This window comes from Nicotiana tomentosiformis, chromosome 12, assembly GCF_000390325.3.
Source record: "Nicotiana tomentosiformis chromosome 12, ASM39032v3, whole genome shotgun sequence".
NCBI classification, from domain to species: Eukaryota; Viridiplantae; Streptophyta; class Magnoliopsida; order Solanales; family Solanaceae; genus Nicotiana; species Nicotiana tomentosiformis.
Window position 1 is genome coordinate 21358617 of NC_090823.1, and position 24476 is coordinate 21383092.

At 38.9% G+C, this 24476-nt stretch overlaps 1 protein-coding gene across 6 annotated transcripts; it reads right to left on the reverse strand.

Moving 5' to 3' along the window:
• Positions 1 to 7396: 7396 nt before the first annotated feature.
• On the reverse strand, positions 7397 to 23910 carry LOC104120843 (trans-Golgi network-localized SYP41-interacting protein 1). 6 transcript variants are annotated; one of them, XM_009632696.4, is made up of 11 exons: positions 23752 to 23910; positions 23527 to 23650; positions 19542 to 20093; positions 19188 to 19422; positions 13769 to 19116; positions 12095 to 12875; positions 11290 to 11975; positions 9092 to 9227; positions 8255 to 8336; positions 8055 to 8166; positions 7397 to 7745 (listed from the first exon to the last, which is right to left on the reverse strand). In XM_009632696.4, exons 2-10 carry the CDS (start codon positions 23575 to 23577, stop codon positions 8064 to 8066), a joined length of 7974 nt encoding a protein of 2657 aa, XP_009630991.1. In that variant the 5' UTR covers positions 23578 to 23650; positions 23752 to 23910; the 3' UTR covers positions 7397 to 7745; positions 8055 to 8063. The 6 variants fall into 6 exon arrangements, with proteins under 6 accessions (XP_009630991.1, XP_009630990.1, XP_070048313.1 ...); XM_009632695.4 differs by having other exon boundaries at positions 19533 to 20093; XM_070192212.1 differs by having other exon boundaries at positions 19188 to 19452; positions 19533 to 20093.
• Positions 23911 to 24476: the final 566 nt, after the last annotated feature.

The following is a 24476-nucleotide window of genomic DNA, read 5'->3' on the forward strand; positions in this document are numbered from 1 at the left end:
GGCATGAACTCAGGAGAATTTACGAATTTCGTGGTCGTTGCACTCAGTGCAGTGTCATTGGGAGATGTCGCTAAGGAATTTCACCTGTGGGTTATCTCCTGTGTACAGCTAGCAGTGGCGTGATGTTGATGAAGCTTTTGAGAGGAATATTACTAGCTACTCGGTATGAGGTCGCGTGTGTAATTTTGGCTGAAGATTCAGAATATTCATGAAAGGCTTAATAAAAGACTTCAAGAAGTCTGGCAGGTTAACGATGCGAGACCTTGGTAATTGAGAAGGAGAAATCCTTACGGGTTCTAATTTTATATAATTGCAGCTTAAGGCTAAGTGGGGGAGTCAGCTATCGACGAGTTGATTGCACGGTTATGGGTCGTATTAGTTTCGGTTCGGGGTATACCGGTGAATCAGTTATGACTTACAGAGGTCGAGATCGAGGATGACTTGGGTAAAGGAATTTCTGGACACAAGTTGTATTACACTCTATGGTTATAGGAGGACCATAAAAATAATTGAGTGGTTATTCACAGAGAATGTAGTGTACATGGAGCAGGAATTTACTTGGTTGCGTAGGAGTGAGGGTTACTCTTTATTCCCTTGGGTGTTGGTGTACTAATGAGGCACAGGTCATTTCGGTCCGTTTGGTCGGTTAATTCGAGAATGGTTACAATGGATTCAAGATTTATAAATATGGATAGAAAACTGGGAGTTGCATTGAACGGTGTTGAGACTCGTTGCATCTTATATCATTGTGAATTATGCATTTAAGTATCAAGAAGGTGAATGAAACAATTTTAGGTTCACATAAAGTCTCTTTAGAGTAAGCATTTTGGTTGTGGAACCTTTGGAATACATAAAAAGGGAATTCGGTGGTTTATAAACCTTAGAGCGGTGTGATTCTATGCTAGAGTTCGTAGGGCAAGTTTTAGTTAAGGATAGTAGTGTTCTAACAAGGAAATAAAATAGCAATTTGAAGGCAATTTGGAAAGGACTTGGGAAAATAGGACATTTTAGAAGTAGGTTGGGGTAGCACAGTAATGGGTATGATCGGTTATTTGTGTACTTATGATGTGGCTAGTATCTACAGGTGTTTCGTGGCAATGCTCCTGGATTTGGCAACCTGTGTGGCTTGGTGAAGTTAGAGGAATTCAGTTCAGATGGCTTGGTTATATGCAAATGGATTTCTAAGTGTTCATGATGGGTTCTACCATGGTTTGAACCGGATAATTTCTACCGATGTACGGAGTATGTTGTGTGTTATGATTTCCTCCTAGAAAAAGCAAGAAAGAGGTTTCTGACTAATAAGGTATGTAATTTGCTAGTGACTCAGAGTTGATAATGGAATTCTTATGCTTGTCACATGATGGCATAATAGATGTGGTGTGTTGTGCGGGAATAGGATTTACATGTACCAGGTCACAGTTCAGTTTTGAAGGGAAGGACATAAATTCTTAGGCATCATGAACGGTTTTTGATGCCTAGGTAAATGATATTACTATCTGGTATAGCTTGATGAGAGTGTACATTTCAGAAGGGGTAGTGTGTTTTGATTTATGGGTACTTCGCTGGTATTGCGGCACTCTCCTGGTTGATCGACTGTTGATATTCAATTTTTTGCCAGGTGGCACGGAAGAAGTTTCAAAGTATTTTTCGTGGGAGGATTGTGTATGATAGAGGTGTTAGGCATTCAGGCGGTGGAGGCGGAATCAAATAGGGTGATTCATGTGTTCTATGGAATTGAAGATTGGGAGTTCTCATGAGCAGATTGTTTCATGGTGGTGAACTGTGAAGTTGTGGCCGGAGCTAGCCAGATGATAGAAGGTGTTATGATTCCGTCATTGTGGACTTTCGGAGGTTATTTATCTATTGGTGGCTGACCATAGTTGATTCGGGCCCCATTGGTAGGCTCAATTAGGATGTGTATTCTACACCGAGCCGAATTGATTGGCTCCATACTGCTATAGTTGAATGATGTGACATTCGGTTGATGTGAAGCTTATTCCTGCTCTGAAATGATCGGTGAGTTACTCTTCTATGCTACGAGGAGTTATGATTCGTGGTTATATGCACATATGGTGCGGTTCTATTGTGGCCTTATAGCGGAATTTGAGCGAGAATAATATTGGATATTGCTTGGTTGATGATGTATTGGTCATGTTCTTTCGGATTTTATGTGGCATTGTGTCGTTTGCTTCTCTGTGGTTATAGTAATGCACTTTGGGCACTTGATGTTGAATTGCGCATTGTTATTGATTTTAGCAGGGTGGCTTGAGGTGTTTCATATGGATCAGTATTTGGATAAGGTCGCGTATTGCAGCAGAGTTATGTGGAAATATGATCCCTTGTGTAAGATTCGTATGTTATGGTTCTGCGGTGTGTGATGGGTTCTTAGCATTGCGTCGGGGTGGTACTCGTCAAGCTTGCAGAACTGTTCTCCTGTTTGGGTCATTGTTACGATTGGGTACATTTGGAATGTTGCTATCTGGTGCACGGATTGCACGGGTTATGGCTTTAAATTGTATTAATGTGTAGTGTCACTAGAGTGGTCGCGTTAGAGGAGATGAGGTCATTGGGCCTAGAATGGATGCTATCAGATTTGATTGTGGTATAATTAGGAGGATAATATCGGAAGTCGGCTTTGAAATTGGCTATAGTTCTTGTAGAAGGAACGAGAGCTCCATGACTTGATGGTCTAATGAATGGTTATGAATTCGGTATGTTTCTTTCATCATCGATATTGTACGAAGGTTTTAGAATGAGGGTTTGTCTGATATGAGGTTTATTACTGGCACTGGATTGATTTGAGTCGATACTGTGATTTGAAATCATTGCTTCGAGCATTCGAGCTATGCGGTATTTGAATTTGAGTATTTGAGTTATGGTTACGGCTTTTGGTACAGATTGTTCAGACATATACGGTATGTAGATGCAAACTTCTCATCTTATAGGAAATTTCGGATGTTGGAAATTTGATTCAAAGGCTTGTGGGCTAGGTTGAATTGAGAAATTTCAGTTATGCTGTGCTATCAGACTTGTATGGGATATGGTGACATGGGATCACCCCCGGGTATGTGCATGTGAAAGCTACACAGCGATTTGATGGCTTTTGGAACAACTCTGGGCACGTTCGAGGACGAACGTATGTTTAAGTGGGGGAGGATGTAACGACCCGATCGGTCTTTTTAAATATTTGCACTTCGCTCGGTTGTTTGAAGGCATGAGTAGCTCTGTATGATGTACTTTGACTTGTGTGAATCGTCGATTTTGGGTCGCAGGTATTTTGGAATCGAATTGGAAGAAGGAATTTCAATGTTGAAACTTTAAATTGGGAGAGTTGACCAAAATTTAACTCTTTAGAATTTGACCTCGGATTGAAATTTTGATGGTTCTGTTATCTTTATTAGGTGATTTTAGACTTAAAAGTGCGTTCGGAATGTGATTTGGAGGTCCGTGATAGAATTAGGCTTGAATTGGCAAAATTAAAAATTTGGCGATTTCGGTCGGCAGTGGAAAATTTGATATCGGGGTCGGAATGAAATTTCGGAAGTTGGAGTAGGTTCATAGTGTCATTTGTGACATGTGTGTAACATTTGAGGTCATTCGGACGTGGTTTGGTTGGTTTCGGCATCGGTTGCCGAATTTGGAAATTTAGAAGTTCTTAGGCTTGAATCCGAGGGTAATTTGGTGTTTGAATGTTGTTTTGAGTGATTCGAAGGTTCGACTAAGTTTGTATGTTGATATAGGACTTGTTGGTATTTTTGGTTGAAGTCCCGAGAGCCTCGGGATGATTTCGGAAGGTTAACGGGAAGTTTGAAGTTAGAAAAATGCAGTTGGTGCTGCTGTTCTGGTGTGGCCGCACCTGCGGGTTGGGAACCGTAGGTGCGACTTTCGCATGTGCGGAATTTAGTCGTAGGTGCGGGGTTTGGAAGCCTGGGGTTTTATCGCAGAAGCGAATGAGGGGTCGCACCTGCGAGACCGCAAGTGCGAAAAGGTGATTGTAGGTGCGGGTTTTAGGACCTTAAGTGACTTCCGCAGATGCGGACTTTTGGGCGCAGAAGCGGAGGCCGCAGGTGCGCTATCTGGACCGCAGATGCGGTTTTGCTGGGCAGAAAGGTATAAATTGAACCCTTCGCGAATTTTTGGTCATTCTTCACAATTTCAACTCGGTTTTTGGAGCTTTTGGAGGGTTTTGAAGAGGGAATCAAGAGGATTTCATTGAGGTAAGTTACTTGAGCCTCATACTCGTATATATGGTGATTTTTTCGTTGTTTAATCATTGTAATTAGTGAAAATGAGGGGTTAGAGCTTAGAATATTTGGAGAGAAATTTAAGGATTTGAAAGACCAAACGATGTCGGATTTCGATGAATTTGGTATGGTTAGACTCGTGAGTGAATGAGCTTTCTAGTTTTGTGAATTTTATCGGATTTCGAGACGTTATATCGGGGGCCGGGTTTGACCCAATTTCGGGTTTTGATCTAATTTTGACGCTTTTCTTGTGGAATTCATTCCATTAGCGTATATTGACGATATTGTACTTATTATGAACAGATTTGGAGCATTTGGAGGTCGAGTCCAGAGGTAAGAGCATTGCGGGGTAGAGATTTGACCGGTTTGAGGTAAGTAACGATTGTAAATCTAGTCCTGAGGGTATGAAACCCCGAATTTTGTATCATTCTACTATTTTTAGTGACGCACATGCTAGGTGACGGGCGTGTGGGCGTGCACTGTTGGGAATTTATGACTTGGTCCGTCCCGTAGCAACTGTAAAGTTGCATACTTTGTTGAAACAATATGATACTTATATGTTTTAGAAAAAATTTCTGTAAATTGGGCTGAATGCCATATTTAGGCCTTGCGCCAATGCTGTTTGGACCCTTAGGGGCTGTTTCTTACCATCCTCTCATTGTTTTCGATTGAGAATCTATACTCAGTCATGTTTATACTTATTTACCGCATAACTCGATTTTATGACTTTATTTTGATGCATATTAAAGTTTGGGGCCGAATGCCCTGTTTTACTGAAATGCCCGAGTGGCTTGAGAGGTTTATGACTGAGTGAGGCCGAGGGCCTGATTTGTGAGGATGAGTGTGGATCGGAGCTGCCCGCCTGCAGCATATTTATGGCTGAGTGAGGCCAAGGGCCTGATTTGTGAGGATGAGTGTGGATCGGGGCTGCCCGCCTGCAACATACTTTATTATTATAGCACGTGAGTTGTCCGTGCAGATTATAGCGCTTGGGCTGAAGGAGCCCCTCCGGAGTCTGTACATACCCCCAGTGAACGCAGGTACCTACTGAGTGCGAGTGCCGAGTCCTGAGTGACTGGGAGGCATGAGTGATTATGAGGTATGCCCGAGTGGCAAGAGTGATTGTGAGGTATGCCCGAGTGGCACGAGTGACTGTGAGGTTTTCCCGAGGGGCTATTTATGAGTGATGTTTTGCCCAAGGGGCTGTTTATGATTTCATCATTTTTGCTCACCTTTGCATTGAGCCTTTGTTTGAAAAACTGTTGGAAAAATATCTTTAAATGATTTTTTACTGGAACCGGGTTTAAACGAGATGATTTGATTCAAACACTGATTTTTAAAGCATGTTGTACTTTACTGAGATTTCATGATATGAATGTTATATGCTTTATTGCTCGTCACTACTGCTCAGTCTTTATTTATTGTTGTTACTTACTGAGTTGGCATACTCACGTTACTCCCTGCACCTTGTGTGCAGATCCAGGTGTAGCCGGACACGGTAGCGGTTGTTGATTTTTTTCTGGTTACAGATTTTCTCGGAGATAGCAAGGTAGTTGTTGGCGATCGCAGCCCCTGCTCTTCTCCCTCTTATCTTCCTCTAGTTATATTTAGCTATTTTCCAGGCTGAGTTAGCCTTGATGTTGTTAGACAGATTGTAGTAGATGCTCATGACTAGTGACACCCCGATGTCGAGCTTTTGTTTTCCGCACTTTTATTTTCTTTGATTTGAACTCCTTAAATGAAGGTTCTATGTTAAATAACACTGAAATTATCTTTGAAATGAAAATATCGGTATTGTTTGGAAATGAGTCGGCTTGCCTAGTTCCACGATAGGCGCCATCACGACAAGTTAGGTTTTTGGGTCGTGACATAGTAATTCCAAAATTGTATGTAAATTGAACATTAATATTACATTTAACTTTTTCATGCTCTGATTAATTGTTTGTCATGAATATGATAATTTTTCCTAGATCAATCTCATTCTCTAAACCTAAGTGTCATTGGTGATTACCAAACAAGGTATGCCATCATGTTATGCTCTACATGCTTAACATGATAATTCAAAGTGAAATTTGAAAGGAATAGATTGATAAACTTTAATTAACTTTTTAAAAAATGGATATAATTTTAAAATCCATAATTTAAATCTTTTCTATTTATGGTATTATTTAGGGAACTTTATGAGAAACTAGATGAAGATGTTGTTAATTCTGGTAGAAGAATTTTTATGAGATGTTTGATTCAAGCATGAATGACAAATATGGTTGTAGTTTCTCCCCTTAATATCGTGATGTTATCAACTATTTATGTGAAAATGGCGATACAATATAAAGTGTTGTACAAATTCTTTAATTTAACATGGTAATTATTTTTTGAGTGATGTTTATATATTATGTCTCTTTCTTGATCACTTCATTTGGGTTCACACTTGAGAAGCGTAAACTCATATCTAAAAACTCTAATTTGAATAGAAGTATTGATATTTGTAATTTAAATCTATTTATATAATTAATTTTTGTATGCTTATACATGAAAAAGTTTATCTCTACTAATTGAATATCTAAAAAAATCTGTAAATACATTAACGTTCTTTATGATCGCGCGAAGTGCGGAAAATTCACTAGCGTAACTAAATCATCAGTATAAGAACGACAATTATATTCAATACAGAAGTTGCAAAAGGAGAACATTTTAACAATTTAATCCTACTTGAGATGTGCCAAAACTTATATTGGGACTGCTAGGGGTGTTGACCTAACATAAAATTTTGTATAGTCATAAACGGGGAGATTAACAGCATTAAAATTTTGTAGCAGACAGGAGAATGTAAATAGATGGTCAGTAGTACTGTACAATATGAAGATCCAGATTTACATACATCTAATTCAGTGCTGCAAAGTTTCTGCCCATCCAAGAATGTCTTTTAAACAACTAAACAGTATGATCACTCACATGAAACATTTAATGAATGTAAAATATAAGGACAAGAAAAGTCGTACACTTCACATAATTTCCCATTTCATCATAATATAATCCCCACCAAAATCGAACTCATGTTAACAGAGGTCAATTCCAACATTTTTATGCTCAATTTCTCCTGTATGTGGCTGCACCCAAACCTAAAACCTAAAGGACAAAAAACAATGCTGTAGTACAAGAAGCAACCTACACATTTCTTATTAAGATAAACTGTTAACAAATGGGTTACACATCTTTGATTGTGATGTCACTAATCTAATTTTTCCATCCATGTGCCCCTACTGCTATGAAATCTCATATTTGGATACACTGCTATGGATTGCCTATATGAATACAACCAAGAACGTGATTCACAAAAAAACATAACAAATCACAAATTCCTGGTTGAGCAAAATAATGAATTATCAGCCAAAATCTAGCCAAACTAACTTGGATGATTTACAGAAAATTGTGAAGACATCAGTGCACTATCTTTGCCCGTGACTCCACAACTAATCACAGTGAGAAAATCAGACAACGGGCCTGCAGAGTATGGAAACAATTAGCAAACTGTATTTCATCACTCGATAAGAAATTAAGGCATGTTAGGTGTTCAATTTCTCACTATTGGAAAGAGATTAGTAAAACAAGGCAGTCGATAATTGCATTCCAAGATTCCTAAACTCCAGTCTCTTCAAATTCAAAGTTAAAATAATGAGGATCTTATTATCATTTTATTTAGGCGACTTAATTCTCCACATACAGCAAGAAGAAAGCTGTAAAGACAACCCAATACTAGGAGCAAGGCACAACAGAAAACAAAAGGAGGGGAGACGAGATGAGAGAACTGACCGATTCTTCTCATACTGCAAATGTCGCAAGAAGAGCATGCAACACAAACCAATAGATGATCACACTAAGCCGTAGAACAGGCTGCCGCATTAATGTCCGATCACAAGATACCCTAGAATTCAGACACAATATGGCTTTTGTTAGATAACAAAAATTTCAAATGCATAGAAAATGAAAGCAAGGGATGAAATTTGTCATACCATAGACCATCTATCATGTCAGTTATGGGTCTTGTAAACCGTGGGACAATCCTTGATGTCGTTAGCGACTTGAAACCATGAGCTGAGAGGAAAGAAAGGTGTTATCAGCAGTCTGAAGAGGTGAATACCAACCAAACCACCCTTCAAAAGGTATAAGGGGAAGAAGACTTCGGGAATGAATGTAACTAAGACAAAACAGGTAAATTTAGCACTAATCTAGGGATTTCATCTTCAATACAAACAAAGATTCTAACAGAAAGCTCTACAACCACATATATACAAATGAAAAAAAAAAAAAAATACCCTCTTCCACACCCTGTGACCTACTGTGACATACCACCCAGAAGAAAAAAGGAAAGGAAAGAAAAGAGAAAAGAAAGGAATTTAGTTGTCAACCAATCATCGGAGTACTTTCTTAACAACATAATGTCTTTCTAAGATTATCTATCATCAGGAAAACTCAATCTAGTGCCCATCAAGAATGAGAATAAGCAAAATAAAAGAGACATCTGACAAAGCATGAAACGCAAGGTTAAAGAAGCGAAACCATCGAGATTATATAAGAGCAGAAAAAATGTTATACGAAGATATGATGTTTGAAAAAACCTTCATGCGTTATGCCACAGCCTAACAAAGCCGCCTTCCACAACCACAGTGAAAGTAAGCTCAACCTCCAACCATTTGACATTAGAATCAATATTGGAGTCAACTTACTATATAACCGGAGTAACAAGATAATAGAATACAGTAAACATGTTTACCAATCAAAAAGAATGTTATCAAACAATCACACTTCAATGTTGATTCTTCAAATATACTAGCAATAGAAGTCATTACCCTTATCATCATCTTCATCTTCTAGTTTCCCACTCTCAGGATCCACATCTATAGCAACAGCTACTTGGTCATTATTAGTTTTGCGCAAACTGCGAACTTGAGATGCAACAGTTCCAGGCATTACCCTTTTGTTGGCCTGCATTTGAAGAGCAGAAGAAAATAGTGCCAATAAGTACACCGATCAAAAAAACAACAATAATGCCAAGAAGTATAGCTGCAAGAACATGATGCTTAGCCACATAATACTAAAGATATTATAGAGATGAAATACAAATACCTTTCAGGGCTAATCCATAGCATGCTATTATCATATTCCAATTCAGACTGGTTTTCTATACTAAGCACACTCTTACTACAGGTCCATAGCTTGGTGATATTAAATTAGTACTCAACATCTTGAATCTGAAAAAATTAACTTCCTCTACCATCATAAACTTTTGAAATACATTTCAACTTCCTTTTGCTCTTATATTATATTGATAGAAATCCTGTAAATACCAGCGATTAAACTCAAGGTCACTGTCACACATAATAATCCATATTAGCCAAGCACTACTAGATAATCATTACTACCACTACCGTCATCCAAGAATGTGTACTCATTCGTTCTGAAATCAAAACTCAAAAATGTTTACATATGTATATAATGAAGCCATCCTTAAAAAGAGAGACTTGGACATGTGAAAGGCTGATAATAGAATCTGTGTTCAAATGTTGCCCAAATCCAGTTAAAACCCAGAGTAGAACATACAGATTCTAACCGATGATGAGTTAGACCATCCGCATCAATGGATAAGAGGAAAAACAGAGAGTCAGAAACCGAGTGTCTTTGTTGTGTATCAAACCAAACCCAAACAAAACTTCAAAAACAGCCCCCAAACTTTTAAAGGTTATCATTTTGATCCTCACTTTTTCAACTTGTTTTTAAATATATACTTCATTAATGATCCCTTCCATCTTCTGCTATTGTCCAAAAATGCAAAATAACTATTTATCTTTTCCTTAAGTTTTGTAATATTGTTTGATGTTAAAATATCAATACTAGTCTATATTAGTATTTCTTTAGGATCACTGAAGCAATGGTCCATATTTTTACATAGTAGAGGATTGTTACAGTTTCCTGTCTCCAAAAGAACCAATCTATACACATTTGTTTTCTAAAACTTTTCTCTAGACACAATAATCCAAACAAAAATTTCCCTCAAGAAGAAGATCTCCGGAAACTCTCACATCAAATATAGAGCTCCAGATTTCCTGGGAAGTGATTCTTTTTTTTTTTAAGTCGGAAGTGACTTTATTGTTTTCCTCCAGAACTCAAACTTTAGTAAAGATTGTCATGAAGTACATATATACTTAGAACAGAATGATGTGGAGAGCAGACTCAATAAGCATCTTCAGAAATTCATTTATTAGCACATCCTTCCCACGTTCTCCTTCCACCAAAGGAGGACAACGGCAGTCTGTTTAGTTATTGAGAATCATCGGCAGACATGCTCTCATTCTAATATATCCCACACCTTTTAGCATCTTTCTTTTTTCTCAAGAGCACCTATTCCTCCTTTTGCTAGCTTTTCCCAGAAATTTCCCAGGATCCTTTTTTTTTTTTTTGGAAAGGTACGTACATTCCCCTGAATCAGTTCTTTCAGGAAATCTTGGTAACGGAGAGCCACAAAATATTGCAGCATTTGGCATTTGTACTTTTCATGTCCTACATTTCACCTCATTGCGGATATGAACTTTAAATTTCCAGTTCACTGATATGTAAATCCCTTTGGCTTATCTAATTTAATGTAAATCCTACCTGCTTCCAGTTTGACCTAGTTCATATCAAAAGCTAATGTTCCCTCTAAGGTGTCTGTACAAGACTGACAATAGAATAGATGATTTTGTTCAAAGTACAAGAGCTCATCCAATAGGTATATGATGATAATATGAAACAAATCACTTGCTAATTCTTGTACTACTGATATGCTGGATCTTTGTCGTAGTTTTAGTTAATTACTAGATGGAGAATAAGGAAGAGTAATCAAGCATATTCAGATTTTGAAGACAAGTATCTACACAACAAATAAATCTTTTAATATGCTTCACTTTAATTGGCTGATATGTAATATTATCAATTATAAAACAGTTAGGCAGCTTGATGGAACCAAAAAATAAAATTGATGAAATAGAACGAAATAAATGAAATGACATACCACTGGCTCTATCTCTATAATTTCCGACGTAGAATTTACTAGTTGCCCCATGTCACTGGCCCCTCGAAGCATGGTTAATTGAGATTCCTTGTCACGCAAAGAGTTCTCAAGAAATTCTTCTTTCCTAACCAGCTGTTCTACTTTATCTTTTTCAACTTTCAACATTAAATCTCTCGTCTGTGCCAGTGCACGCAGATCCTCCAGCTCAGATACCACAGACACGACCTGCTTCTCTAACATTTCCTTATATTCATGGATCTGGCTAATTTTTGCATCATCATAATTCATATCATGCGTCTGGACTCGGGAAATCATTTTGTCAACCCATGACAAAAAGTCACGGATTTCATCAGTATTTCTTTTGCTACCCATCTGAGCAGAAGCTATTGCATCATTAGTGCATCTTGTAACTTCTTGCCTCAAGAAAGAAATCTCTGTATCTCGCTCTTGTAATTGTGACTGAAGATTCTCAACCTCAGACAAAAGGCTTTCAGAGAGTTGATGAAGTTCATCAAATTTGCTTACTGTAACAGAAAGCTTCTTCATAGTCTTCCCGCGGGAAACTTCAAGGTTCTCCATATCTTTATTTTTTTGAAGTAGGACTCTCTCCATTTCTTCAATCTTGTTTGTCATGTCTTCCATTTGGGCCTCCTCCTCATCGAGTGCTTGCATCAGTGCCTCATTTTCTATAGTCATACAAAATAGAAAATACTTCTAGAAGTCAGAGTTTGGTTTAAAGCTGATAACAAACAAAAGAATTAAGTTCAAAATTTCAAATGCTGGAAATTGAGCTCAATAAAATCACCTTGTTCCTTTGCAGCTAGCATGTCTTCAAGTGCTTTAACTCTTAACTGTAAGTCAGCAAAGCTGGACTCCTGATCTTGCAGTTCTTTTATCCTGTGTGCCAGAGAATCTCGCTCCTCCTCCATCAGGTCCACCTTCCTGTGTAAATCATTCATCTGAGATTTTGCTATTTGAAGCTCTTGTGAATAACTCTTTGAAACAGATTCAGCTTCCTTAATCTGACTAACAAGTTCTGCACATATTTTTTCTCTCTGTATATCCTTCTCCTGAAGTTCTTTCTGAAGATTTAATATAGCAGCTCTCATATCCTTTTGGCCAACTTCAGCAGTATCACTTTGCAGACTCATAATATCTTTCACAGCCATGAATAATTTCTCTATTACTGACCTAATACCTTCCTCAGAAAACTGGTCAGTCTTCTCAGCTAAATCATTTCCTTCAGCTAAACTTCGATACACTGAATTGATTTTGGAAGCTCCAGTAGCTAAGCTGTTTCCAGCCAATTCGGATTTTCTGCTTTCAATTTCCATGACCAAAGTGGTACAAGCTTCATAAAGCATAGCATTGTATCTTTGCACAGTAAACAATTCTGCATCTTTCTCCTTTTGAATAGATTCTAACCGCATCACGTCTGTCTTCAACGAATTTGAGTGCTGCTTATGGTAGGATATTTCTTCATGTATGGTTCTTAATATCTCAGATATATGGGCAGTTTCTTCATGCAATAAATGGGAATGCCTGTTTAACTTTACGTTGATAGAACCAATTTCTTTATTGAAAACCTGCAGCAAGTACACAAACATTCTTACTTCAATAGTCCTTTCAGTTCTCCATCATCTAAGCATTTGGAGGAGGAATATATATTGAAACAAAAAGTTGAAAAAGATCTGTGAAAACCTAGAATATTCTTTAAGGAGAGAATGACAGATGAGGATGAAAAGCACAATAGAAAGCAATGAGAACAAACTATGGAAGCAGGAAATGTGTAATACAGAAGAGTCATCTGGTACTACAAGATCAGAAGGGAACACACTGGTACAAAATCAACAAAAACTGCTATGTATCAGTACCAGTGAATTTCACAAGGTCTGACGCTAACAAGATTTACTAATATATGTCTGGTAAATTTCTCAGACATATAGGAAGAGATTCTGGACCTTATACTAGTCATTTTCTCCTTATTTTTCTATACTAATTGCAAGGGAGATTAGAAAAGTGTGACGAAATAATGTATTTCCTTTCCTTGTCCCACAAAAAATAAGAATCTTTTTTTCCTTCACCAAAATATTTGGAGATCAACTACCTTAGCAAACTTCAAATAGTGAAGCATGTCCTACAATGTATGTTCCCAGCCCAGAATCAATGTTAAGAGGAAATCCACCTTTAATCAGCCTTAATTAGATTATCGAAATTCCTAACTATTCAAAGATGCCACATCATCATATAAACTAGGTTAAAAAGCTGATTGGAAATTTTTAAACTTTCCAAAAAAATGAAAAATCTTCAAATCAACCCGCAGAAAGAAGTAAGCTATTTTCTTGATAATCTTTTGCTAGCTTATTCATGGAACAACTGGAAAGTGATAGACTTGATAGTTGATATTGCTCAGCCCCAAAGAAATTTATAAGCATTCAAAATAAGACAAGTGACATGAAATGACTTAAAACTGTGGTACCTTGTTTTCCGTTTCTGCAAAGTTAAGGCCACTTGAAGCATCAGTCACATGTAGAGAAAAGTGATTTTGATCAGTTGGTTCTAGGCATACTTTCATACTAGAACCGAGATTGCGCATAGTCTCCAAATCCATGGATAGAACATCATTGAGCAAATGGTCAAATACAAATAGATCCTCCCTTAGCCGATCCACACCAGATTTTAGCATCGTGATTTCAGCTAATTGGTTCTTTCTTTCTTCTGAGTGAGCAAAAGATAGCTTTTCTAAATGTGCAAGAGCCTCATGTTTGGCAACTTCAGCAGATTCTTTTTGCTTGGACAGTTCAAAGAGTTCACTCTGAGACTTTGTTAGCTCCTCTTGTAGCCCATCATTTCTTTCTTGCACCTCATTTAACTCTGCAAGAAGTAGCTCAGCTGCTCTTTTAGATTTTTTTGCTTCATGTTCGGAAGAAGTAAGAGCTGACTGCAAATCATGGCATAATTGCCCAACAGTTTTTAGCTTCTCGACAGGATCACCAATGTTAGACCCAACATTAACATCATCCAGAGCACTCAAAATCATGCTCAAGGTACAGTCTTTTTCTGCCAATTGATCTCTCAGGATTGAGCTCTCAGATTCTACGGTCTTTATCCTCTCCTGGAATACAGATAAATCTTTTTTCTTTTGTTCATAGTCTGAAATAGCATTTTCCTGCAACTTGATCTCAGATTTTAAGCGCTCCACTTCACCATTCAACTCTTCAATTAATTGCTTCAAGCTGTCCCGATGTTGCACCAAGGACTTGCCTTTCCTAACTGCAACATTCAATTTTTCTCTTAAAGAAGATGACTTCTGTTCCTCCTGACTGAGTAGATCTTGCAGTTCTTTATTTTTGATACCTAATTCTTCAAGTTCACGAACCAATGATTGATTAGTCAACACAATATTCTCCCTCTCCTCCTTCAAGGACAACAAGTCGCTGAGAGCATCCTCCAATTTTCTGCTGAGAGCACCTCCATCTGCATCTTCAGCACACCTGACATTACTCTCTCTCTTTTCTTCATGAGAGAGATCAGCCCCTTTATCAACATGCTCATGTGTTGACTCGGACTCAGAAGGTAAAGAAAGAGCGGTATACTTCTCTATAAGCTTCCTAAGTAGCTGTTCCAAAGCTTCAGTGCTACCAGAGCTAAATAACGCATCATCTGTCTCAGAATTCGGAAGGACATCTTTGACCATATCTCCTAATCTTCTTATTTCACCTTCAAGATGATGAATACGCTCCTCTGCTCCAAGCATTTCGTTCAGTTTCTTCTGCAAGTCACCTACTCTGCTCCGCAAATCATCATTAGTTATGTCAGATTGGGCAGTTTTCCTTGACATTTCCTCATAATCAAAGTTAAGAAACTCCAAATTCTTCAAAAGCAACTCTTTCTCACTGACAACCAATTGATATGCATTCTCAAGCTCAGATATTTTTCTGCGTGATTCTTCCAGTTCAGCGCTTGCTGATGCAAATAATGATTCAAAATTATCATACTTTTGTTGGAGAGAGTTGTACTGGTTTTGAGTTTCTGAAAACGCAAGCATTAACCAACCAATCCGATCTTCTGGCTCCATAGATCTCAAGTGTGAAGGTATATCTATCCCGTCCAAGATCTCTTCCCACTTCTGAACAAGGTTGTTTCTTTCCATCAAGGATTGTTCAAGCATCTCATTTTGTTCTGCCAACCCATAAAACTTGCCCTGGAGCTCCTCAAATCTTCTTCTAAGGTCTTCGGAAGATCCCAAGTTTGACTGTGCCGCCTCTTTCCATCCATCAGTGAGTGCATATCCAGCATCAGAGTATGATCCTCCAATAGAGCTCTTCTGATCCCATTCAGCCAGATGCAAAGAGTTCCCAGTAACTGACTTTGCCAACCAATCAACTTTTTCAATGATATCCTTTGAATGGAAATGCTCCGGGAGCTCCAAATCTTCTAAAATCTCCTCTACTCTCTGAAGAACAGAGTCTTTGAGAAGGAATGACTCCCTTAATGCAGTAGCAGAGTTGCGAATGTATGAGAGTTCAGATTCCAAAGCTTCCATGCGCTCACCTGCCTCCGAATAGGTCTTGAGTTTCATTTCAACTTCCTGAAGCCTTGCATCTTTCAATTGCAACTCCTCAGAGCATTTCTGCAGTTCAGAGGATGTGTCTGCAAGAGATTGTTTAAGACTGTCACGCTGCACAATCAAACCTTTGCCTTTGGTGACTGCTATGCCAAGCTTCTCTCTTAGAGCTGACACCCGCTGCTCAGACTGTTCAATATCAGCAACTTTCTCTTGATATTGCGAACCAATAGCTACAACCTCTTCCTCAGCTCTCTTCAAACTTTCCCTAAGGACAGCAACTTCATTTTCACATTGAACAAGTAACAAGCTCAAGTGATCCATTTGTCCCTGCAGATCAATCACTTGTGCTTCCTTGGAAGCATATTCCATCCTGGACAACCTCGCATGTTCAGTTGCCTCTTTACACTTCTGAACTAGGAGAGAGATTAGGGACTCTAGACAGGATACTGGGTCATTAACGTTGGTTTCAAAGCTATCCAAAGCAATGACTCCTTCAACCACTTGAACCATCTTTAAAATAGAATCGGATTCAAGGGATCTTTTGCTCAGTTCTTCAAAATCATTTGTCCTGGCCATCAACTCAGACTTCAGCTTTCCATTTACAAATTCAACTTGTGCTTTCTCATCAAGAAACCTTTGCAACTGCTCCAGTACGGAATCAAAAGCACCAGGATGAGAAAGATCTACTGATTTCTTAGGATCGTCAACTTCAGCTTCTTGTAGATGCCCTGGCGTTTCATTCACAAGTTTCTTGAGCTTACTATAAATCTTATGCATAAGACTGGCAGACCTTTCATTTTCAACTTGCAAGAAGTCTAACTTCTCATTGACTTCACGGGAGGTACTCATTGACTCATGGCGAGAAGCTTCAACTTGATCCTGCAATGCCTCAATCACATTGATGGCAGCATCGATAGATGCAGCAGTACGGCTACTTAAGTTTATGCACCCTAGACCATGGTCTATTCTTGACGGCAAAGAGGAGCCAACAGTCTCAACAGACAAATCTAGCCTCCGAAGTGTCTGAAAAACCTGATCAATTGTAGAGTTCCATTCTTCTCGAAGTATTGATCCTCTGTCAGCAACTTCCCTATAAAGAACTTCTACCTGATTAGAGATATCAGAACCCATCTCTTTGCAGCTTTCACGCATTTCACCCAGCTGATTTTGCAAAATAGATAGTTTTTCCTGATAGCTGCTAAGATTCCCCTTTAACTTATTGTTCTCAGATTTTGCGGCGACTTCTTGCTTGCGCAAAGCTTCATTTAGGACCCTAATTTCTCCCTCCTTTTCTTTAGCATTCCAGAAACATCCCCCTAAAGATTCATTGAAAACCATTAGCTCAATGTTTGCTCCTTCCAAAAGATCAATATGTTCATTCAGAGACTGGCATTTGGCCATGAGTTCTTCAGCAGCAACCACAGCAGCTGTTTTGCAGCTCTTCTCTCCCTCAAGAAATTGGTAGCCGTTGCCAGCTTCCAACACCAAATCTTTCAGCAACGCTCTTAATGTTTTTGTTAGCCCTTGAATTAGCACATAGGGATCTCCATCTGTTTGATTTTCAAATGACTGAAGCTCCTCTGGGTGGTGCTCGTCATCATGGTCCTTTGGCTCAAAAGCTTGAATAAGTTTTGACACACCAGGTGAAACCGCTTTACCAGATGACCTACTCATAGAAGCTGACTGAGAGTGCATATCTCCAATTGCTTTCTCAAGTTTTTCAAGTACTCTCTCTGCCTCCTCCTCGTGTCTTTTCATAACTCCAAACCATTTTGAACCATCATCATCAATCAGATTTGCGGGTGCAGAGCTAGACTGGCAAGAAACTTCAAGTTGAGGTCCAGCTTCCCTAGATTGATATGCAAAGCTACTTTGGTTAGGTGACTCTGTCTTCATCGCTTCAAACAACTCCAAGCTTCTCTTCAGATGCATGTTCTTCTCGGTTAGTTGTTCAATACGCAGAGTTGAGTCTTTCAGGTCATCTTCCGCCTTATTGCACGAGTTCTTATATTCTGCCAACTGAAATGACTGTTTCTCAGACTCAGAGAGAAAATACTTATTCTGCTTCTCAAGCTTGTTTCTCTCTTCCATCAAATGCCCTTTTGCTTCGGCCACTTCCATCTGCAGAGCTTCAGCTAGAGACTTGGACTCCTTAAATTCCAACCCTAGTTTCTCAGTTTTACTGAGCAAAGACTGGTTTTCCTCCTGAAGCTGTTTTTTTGCTTCTTTTACAGATATCAAGGTCTCATTTACATTCTTGTTCTCAACCTGAAGAGCTTCCACAACATTTTTGTGATCCGACATTTGAGTGAGCAGTTTCTCATTCTCACTGAGTAGGTGCTCCTTCTCTCCATCAAGTTTCCTTTTCTCCTCACTCAAAGAAGTGAAATTCTCTGACAACTCTGCATTTTCCAACTGCAGTGATCCGAACAAAGTTTTAGACTGTGCTAGCTCTGTTCTCAGTTTTTCATTCTCAAAAACAAGATTCTCCTTCTCCTCCAAAAGCTTCTTATTCTCTTCAGATAACAAATTAAGGCTTCCTATTAAGCTCTCATTTCGAACCTGTAAAGTTGCCACCAAATTCCTGCAGTCAACCATCTCAGAAGACAGACTTGCATTTTCACCAAGTGATGTTTCCAAATTAGTCTGCAATTCATTTATTCTTTCAGAAAGTTCTCCAACCTCACCTTTAGAAACGTGAACCTGCTTTTGGAAGCCATCCCTTTCAGATACAATCAATTGAAATTCAGTTCTCAACTGCGCAAGCTGATCAGCAAGGATATCATTCTTCTCTCCAAGGTCATTCAATGAAGCTTTGGCCGCAGATATTTGATCAGTCAATGTATGATGTTGACGACTGAGTTCCATCTGAAGTTCTGACTCTTCAGCTAGCTGCAAACAAGAGACATCTTTTACAAGACTTGCTAGGTATAGCTGTTCTTTGAGCTTCTCAAAATCGTCAAAAAGCTTCGAAGAAGGTGCATTTGGAGCTGATTCTCTGCACGTGAGCAAGAACCTAAAGCCATCTTCATCAAGGTCTCGTACCACCTCCGCCAGCTGATACAAGCTAATATAACTTTCATCTGACCTCGATGAGATGTTCACCATTTTATTTTTTACAGAATCCCCAGAAACAATATCTATGGAGTCAGAAATTTGAATATTATCCCTGTAATTTTCATATTCACCGGCACTCGAAGGCCTTTCTAGTTTTTCTTCCTCGTGCAAACCAGAAGCTGCATCTTCCATCTGATGACCTACCATTTGAGAAATTATTAAAGAGAGTTCATCCATTCAGGTAAAGAATCAAGAGTAGTTGGATGCCTACCACTGTCCTCAGCTATTTCTGCATTTTGAGTTGCTAAAACAGCTGATAGAACATTATTTGGCTCGCTGACTTGAATGTATTCAGCTTTTGTTTCCTCATTGCCCTCATCTCCCACTAGAGTGGCTGTCTGGCTAATAGAAGTCTCAGTTGATTCGTTCAAAGGGAGCTTCTTGTCTCCTTCAATCTCTACCTCACTGCTTGAATCAACTTGCTTCGAACCTGAATTATGTGATTCCTGCATTGTCCCTACCCAGCAACAATGAGACTTTCATTATAGGCAAATACACGCAATTGGATATATGACATGCAAAGGGCATGGATGTCAAGAGAGAAGGCACAACCTACATCTGATACCTGCTCCGATACATGCGGCCTTTCCACTTCTACTTGGTGAGCAACTGCTTCATCAGCACTGGAATAAGATGAGAAATCAACAGGAACATCCGTTGTGGAACTTTTAGCGGAAACATCAGAAGCAAGAATTCTGGGAGCTTCCAAATAAGCGTCTGTTACATCTTCGATTACCATTTTGGCATTAGCATGTTCAGAAATTGAAGATGAACCAACAATATCCCGATCACCAGAATCTGAATCCAAAGAAGCTTCAGGTTCACCAGCATCCTCTTTTACCAGCTTGCCACTGGCTGATATCATTTCAACTGTTTCAACGTTGAGCGACTCATCAAGAGGAGGAGCTTCAGCATGTGTTACTGAGACATCCTTTCTGGTAAGTGACTCCGAGGAAGTAGGAGTACCATCACCTCTGTGAAGTGGTTTTTCTTCATCAGGAACCTGATCTGACTTTGCCGTCACGTTAACAAGATCTGGAGTAACATCACTGCCAGATTTACTGGCGTTACTTGATTTACCACCTTTACCGTCTTTCTTCTGTCTAAATTGTTGAAGCTGGTAAACATAAGAATATCACATTAATTAAATCTGAATAAATCGGAATAGATTTAATTTACGAAAGAGATCATACATATGAAAGCCATAAAATCTTTTTAGTCTGAGTTTCCTCCAATACTAGCACATGCACAAGACATGAGTGTCATAAGTCCTATAACACATTGAGTCACCCATGAACATGTGAAATCTTCCAAAATTATGTAGACATAATTTTCTTTTTCAAATCAGTTTACATACACACAGAGAGACCATAAATATTTCATTAAATTATCTTGATAAATAAAAGAACATACCAAACAAACTTTATTAGCTTGTAATGCCTCACACCACAAAACAAGTCCCGGAAGAAGAGAGTGCTGAGACTATATGGCCGAAGTAAACAAGGCTACCTCATCCCGAAGAAGTGTATGGTGATGCGGTAAAACAAGGGTAGTTGGGCATGCAAAGCGGAGGGTTACAGCGCACGTGAGAATTAAAGCACCACTGTAAATCCCATGCCGGTGCGATATTTTCGATATTTTCTTGTGTTTTTACACTGTAACTATATAAGCTTCAACCCTAATGTGTATTAAAGATTTTTGACAACTCTTAGCAGTCCATGGAAAGAAGGAAAAGAATATTAGGGTGAACCGAATCAAGATCATGATTCTTCAAGACTCGAAAGTAAGATATTTTTCTTCTTTGATCGGCGAGATACAAACGTTAAACTCTAATCTTGTGAGATTGGGTTGAGTTGCATCATGAGTTTTCCTAGCTTCGAGATCAACTCATAATTATTGTTGGGTTTAGTAAGGATTAAGAATAATTTAGCAGAATTTTAGGGCAATCCTATATTACCACTCATAATGATCATATCCCCAATTCTCCATTTAAAAAAATGATAAAATCCCCAATTCTCTTGTAGTTTCAACAAATTATAGAAATTATCGTGTGGATAGTGCAGTTAGGAGTAAAAAGTGTTCAAGAGCTTTTAAGGTTGATAACCCTACTTATAGCCCAATTTTTCATAACTAGCATAAAGCAAGAGATGTATTTTTTTTTATTCATAAAGCAAGAGATATATAACGTTTTGATTAAAGTATTATGCTTGAAAAGCATGCTGGGACGAGCGTATAGTAGATATAAGCCTTAAGTGTTCGCTGCTTAAAGTATTTCTTTTTTGGGAAGAATTAAATAAAAACATTATAAGCAGCAAACACACTATTGCTTTTCAACTTTTGCTCAAAGAGTTGGAATAGCCCAGAGATTTCCTATCTTCACTCAGGAGGTGAATAGCTCAGATTTACGGTCATGTTCCCTTATGGAGTGATGTATCTAGTACCTATGCTTTTCAACTTTTGCTTTTTTCTCTTTTGGGGATAAAACAAATACAACAACAACAACAACATACCCAATATTATCCCACACCGTGGGGTCTGGAGAGAGTAGTGTGTACGCAGACTATACCCCTACCTTGTGAGGATAGAGATGTTGTTTCCAATAGACCATCGGCTCAGGAAAGCATAAGCACCACATTAATGAAAATATAGACAATAAGGGATGGCACCAAAAAGTCATATAAAAACAGAATAAAAACAACAAGATAGTAAGGTAATCAACAATGAAAGAAAATAACGATTAGTCATAAAAATCTACTATCAACAGAAAGCGAGGCTGCGTACGAATACTACTGTTATGAACACTCTAGACTACCTACCCTACTACCCTAATCCTCGACCTCCACACCTTCCTATCAAGGGTCATGTCCTCGGTCAGTTGAAGCTGCGGCAAGGCTTGCCTAATCACCTCTCCCCACTTCTTCTTCGGCCTACCTCTACCTCTCTGTAGGCCCTCCAATATCAACCTCTCACACCTCCTCACTGGGGCGTCTGTGCTACTCCTCCTCACATGACCAAACCACCTAAGCCGCGCTTCCCGCATCTTGTCCTCAATAGGGGTCCATTCCTTCTTACTGTACTTCTGGGTCAACCCAACCCGAATGGGAAGAAGAGGGTCAGCCAAACTGCGGTCCACTTTGTACGTTTGCTGAGCAGACCACTCAGGCATTTTAGAAAAGGGAAGGGAACTTCTCACCCCGAGGGAGGCGGGAAGCGGTAGCTTCTAGAATGGAAGCTTCTCCTTTACTTTTTTAGAGCGTATCGCTATTTTGAAATAAAAAAAAGGTTTATGGATGAAGTAATCGGAATGACAAGTGGTTACGGTTGCGGAAAGCGGAGAAAGTCGGGAACCGTCGGTTACCTTTTGAATCAAAGTAGCGACAAGCCGAGTATTACGACTACAGGGGGAGAAGCAAAGCTTCGTAGACAGCTTCGCTTCCTCCTCCTCACTGGGGCGTCTGTGCTACTCCTCCTCACATGACCAAACCACCTAAGTCGCGCTTCCCGCATCTTGTCCTCAATAGGGGGCCACACCCACCTTGTCGCGAATAACCTCATTCATAATCCTATCTAACCTGGTGTGCATCCATCTCACACCAAGTAGGTGTTAAAAATCGATACATAAATTTACCCACAGTCATCTACTATCTCAATGATCTGGACGTGTAGTTATCTCCTCTTTACACCAAAATAATATATGAAGTTTGAAAAAGAAATTGATGCAATTTAAAATTGTTTCAACATCCTGGAATATTCTCTTATTTCTTTCATTCCAAATTCCGCATTTTCCTCTATACATCACGAGCAGGTGTCAGAATTCCGTATTAAGCTATGTTGCGCGGACTCTCCAAAATGACGCCGCACCCGTTTCGGATCCTCCAAAAATACACTACATTTGGAAGATCCAACACGCACCTGGCGACATTTTCGGAGAGTACAAGCAACATAGGTATTAAGAAGATTCATCATCATTAGACTATTTCAAGTACAACTAAATCCTCATCTATTATCTAGGCTTAGGATTGGCTATACTTCTCTGATTTCTCTAATTTTATATATTTTACAACTGCAATTATACAGCTTAGACAAACAACTCTTTTAATGGCGATGGTGTCCGAGCCATCTTGAACACAACTCAACTATTACATCAGGTTACTTGCTACCTCCCACAAGCACAGGTACCGGGAAACTTTGTCCAAGGGGCAGATGCGAAGCTAGCGTCTTTACCGCTTAGCAACACACATTCTTATGACGGTAGTGTCCAATCCAGCTCATGCGCTGCTTGACTATTCCACCTGGTATGTGCTACGTCCCATCAGCATACCAGGTAATTGTGCCCGAGCCCGCAAGGTAGATGGGAAAATCCACCTAGTGCTTTTTACAGCTTAGCAGCTGGCATGAACACACCGGCTATTTCACTAGGTATCTTCGCCTCCCATCAGCCCAGGTACCGAATCACGCTGCCCAGTGCCCACCAAGGCTTAGTCAAATGGTAAAAACCCATCTAGTGTTTTAAAACTGTGCAAAATAAAAAAGAGTACGGAAATGGTTACCTTTTTTCGACCGGCAGCGAGCAGATCGGTTCGGCTCTTATTCTTGTCCATCCGATCCGATCCGATACAGCTGCAATTCTTTTAGTTAATGCTCTTTTAACACCATTACCCTTCAACAATCGAACTGTAAGAAAATCAAAAATTCAGATAAACTATCAAAATAGCCCTAATTCAAAAGATTGAAATACAGGAAATTAAATTAAATTAAATGAACGATTCATATACCTTTCGAATTCTATATTTGAATCGCAAGAAAAAAAAATCTGTATTGAATCTCAATTCTATTCTATTCTGAATACATAAATATATTTCTTCTGTTTTTCTTTTCCTTCTCTTTTGGGCTATGAATTCGTTATGAGTTTTTGTTTGAGAAGAGTGAAGACGACGCTGATTATCTTTAGATCTGACGCAAAGGTGGTTGGTTGCTGGTGAAAATTGGGTAGGCCCAGCTTTCAGTTACAATGGGCCTGTCAACCGTAAGACTACAAATGACCCGTACCCGGCCCATTTTTAATTGACATGGGTTGGGAAAATATTCATATTAAATTAGAAAATAAGAAAAGAAATAAAATGGACACAGGACGATGAAGGAAACTCATTTTCCTTGAGGAAAAGGAATTGCACTGGCGTTTGAAGATTGAAGTTTCGTTAGAAATTAATCGGTCGTGGTTACTAAAAATAGTTGTCTCAAATTATATGTTACTTTAGAAGTTCAAGAAAGAATTGATTATCTTTTTTTCTTTTTTACTCTTAGTAACAATTATTTTTGAAGACTACAAATAGCTCAATTATAAATAACTTTGTTCAAATACCAATGAAGAAAGATTAAATATTAAGACATGAATAAAGGTAAAGTAGTCAAAATTCCATCCTAATTAATTTTTCTTAAGGGGCGTGTACAAGAGAATCATGACAGATAATATGGGACGGAGGGAGTAGCATGTTTGGCC

Bases quoted from the DNA above. Each gene is read 5' to 3' on its own strand.
- LOC104120843 (XM_070192212.1), bottom strand. From the start codon at position 23,577: ATGGACAAGAATAAGAGCCGAACCGATCTGCTCGCTGCCGGTCGAAAA. The intron at 20,094-23,526 runs GTAACCATTTCC...TATGTTTACCAG, and splicing joins TCGCTGCCGGTCGAAAAAAG to CTTCAACAATTTAGACAGAA. The intron at 8,167-8,254 runs GTATGACAAATT...TCTGAATTCTAG, and splicing joins GACATGATAGATGGTCTATG to GGTATCTTGTGATCGGACAT.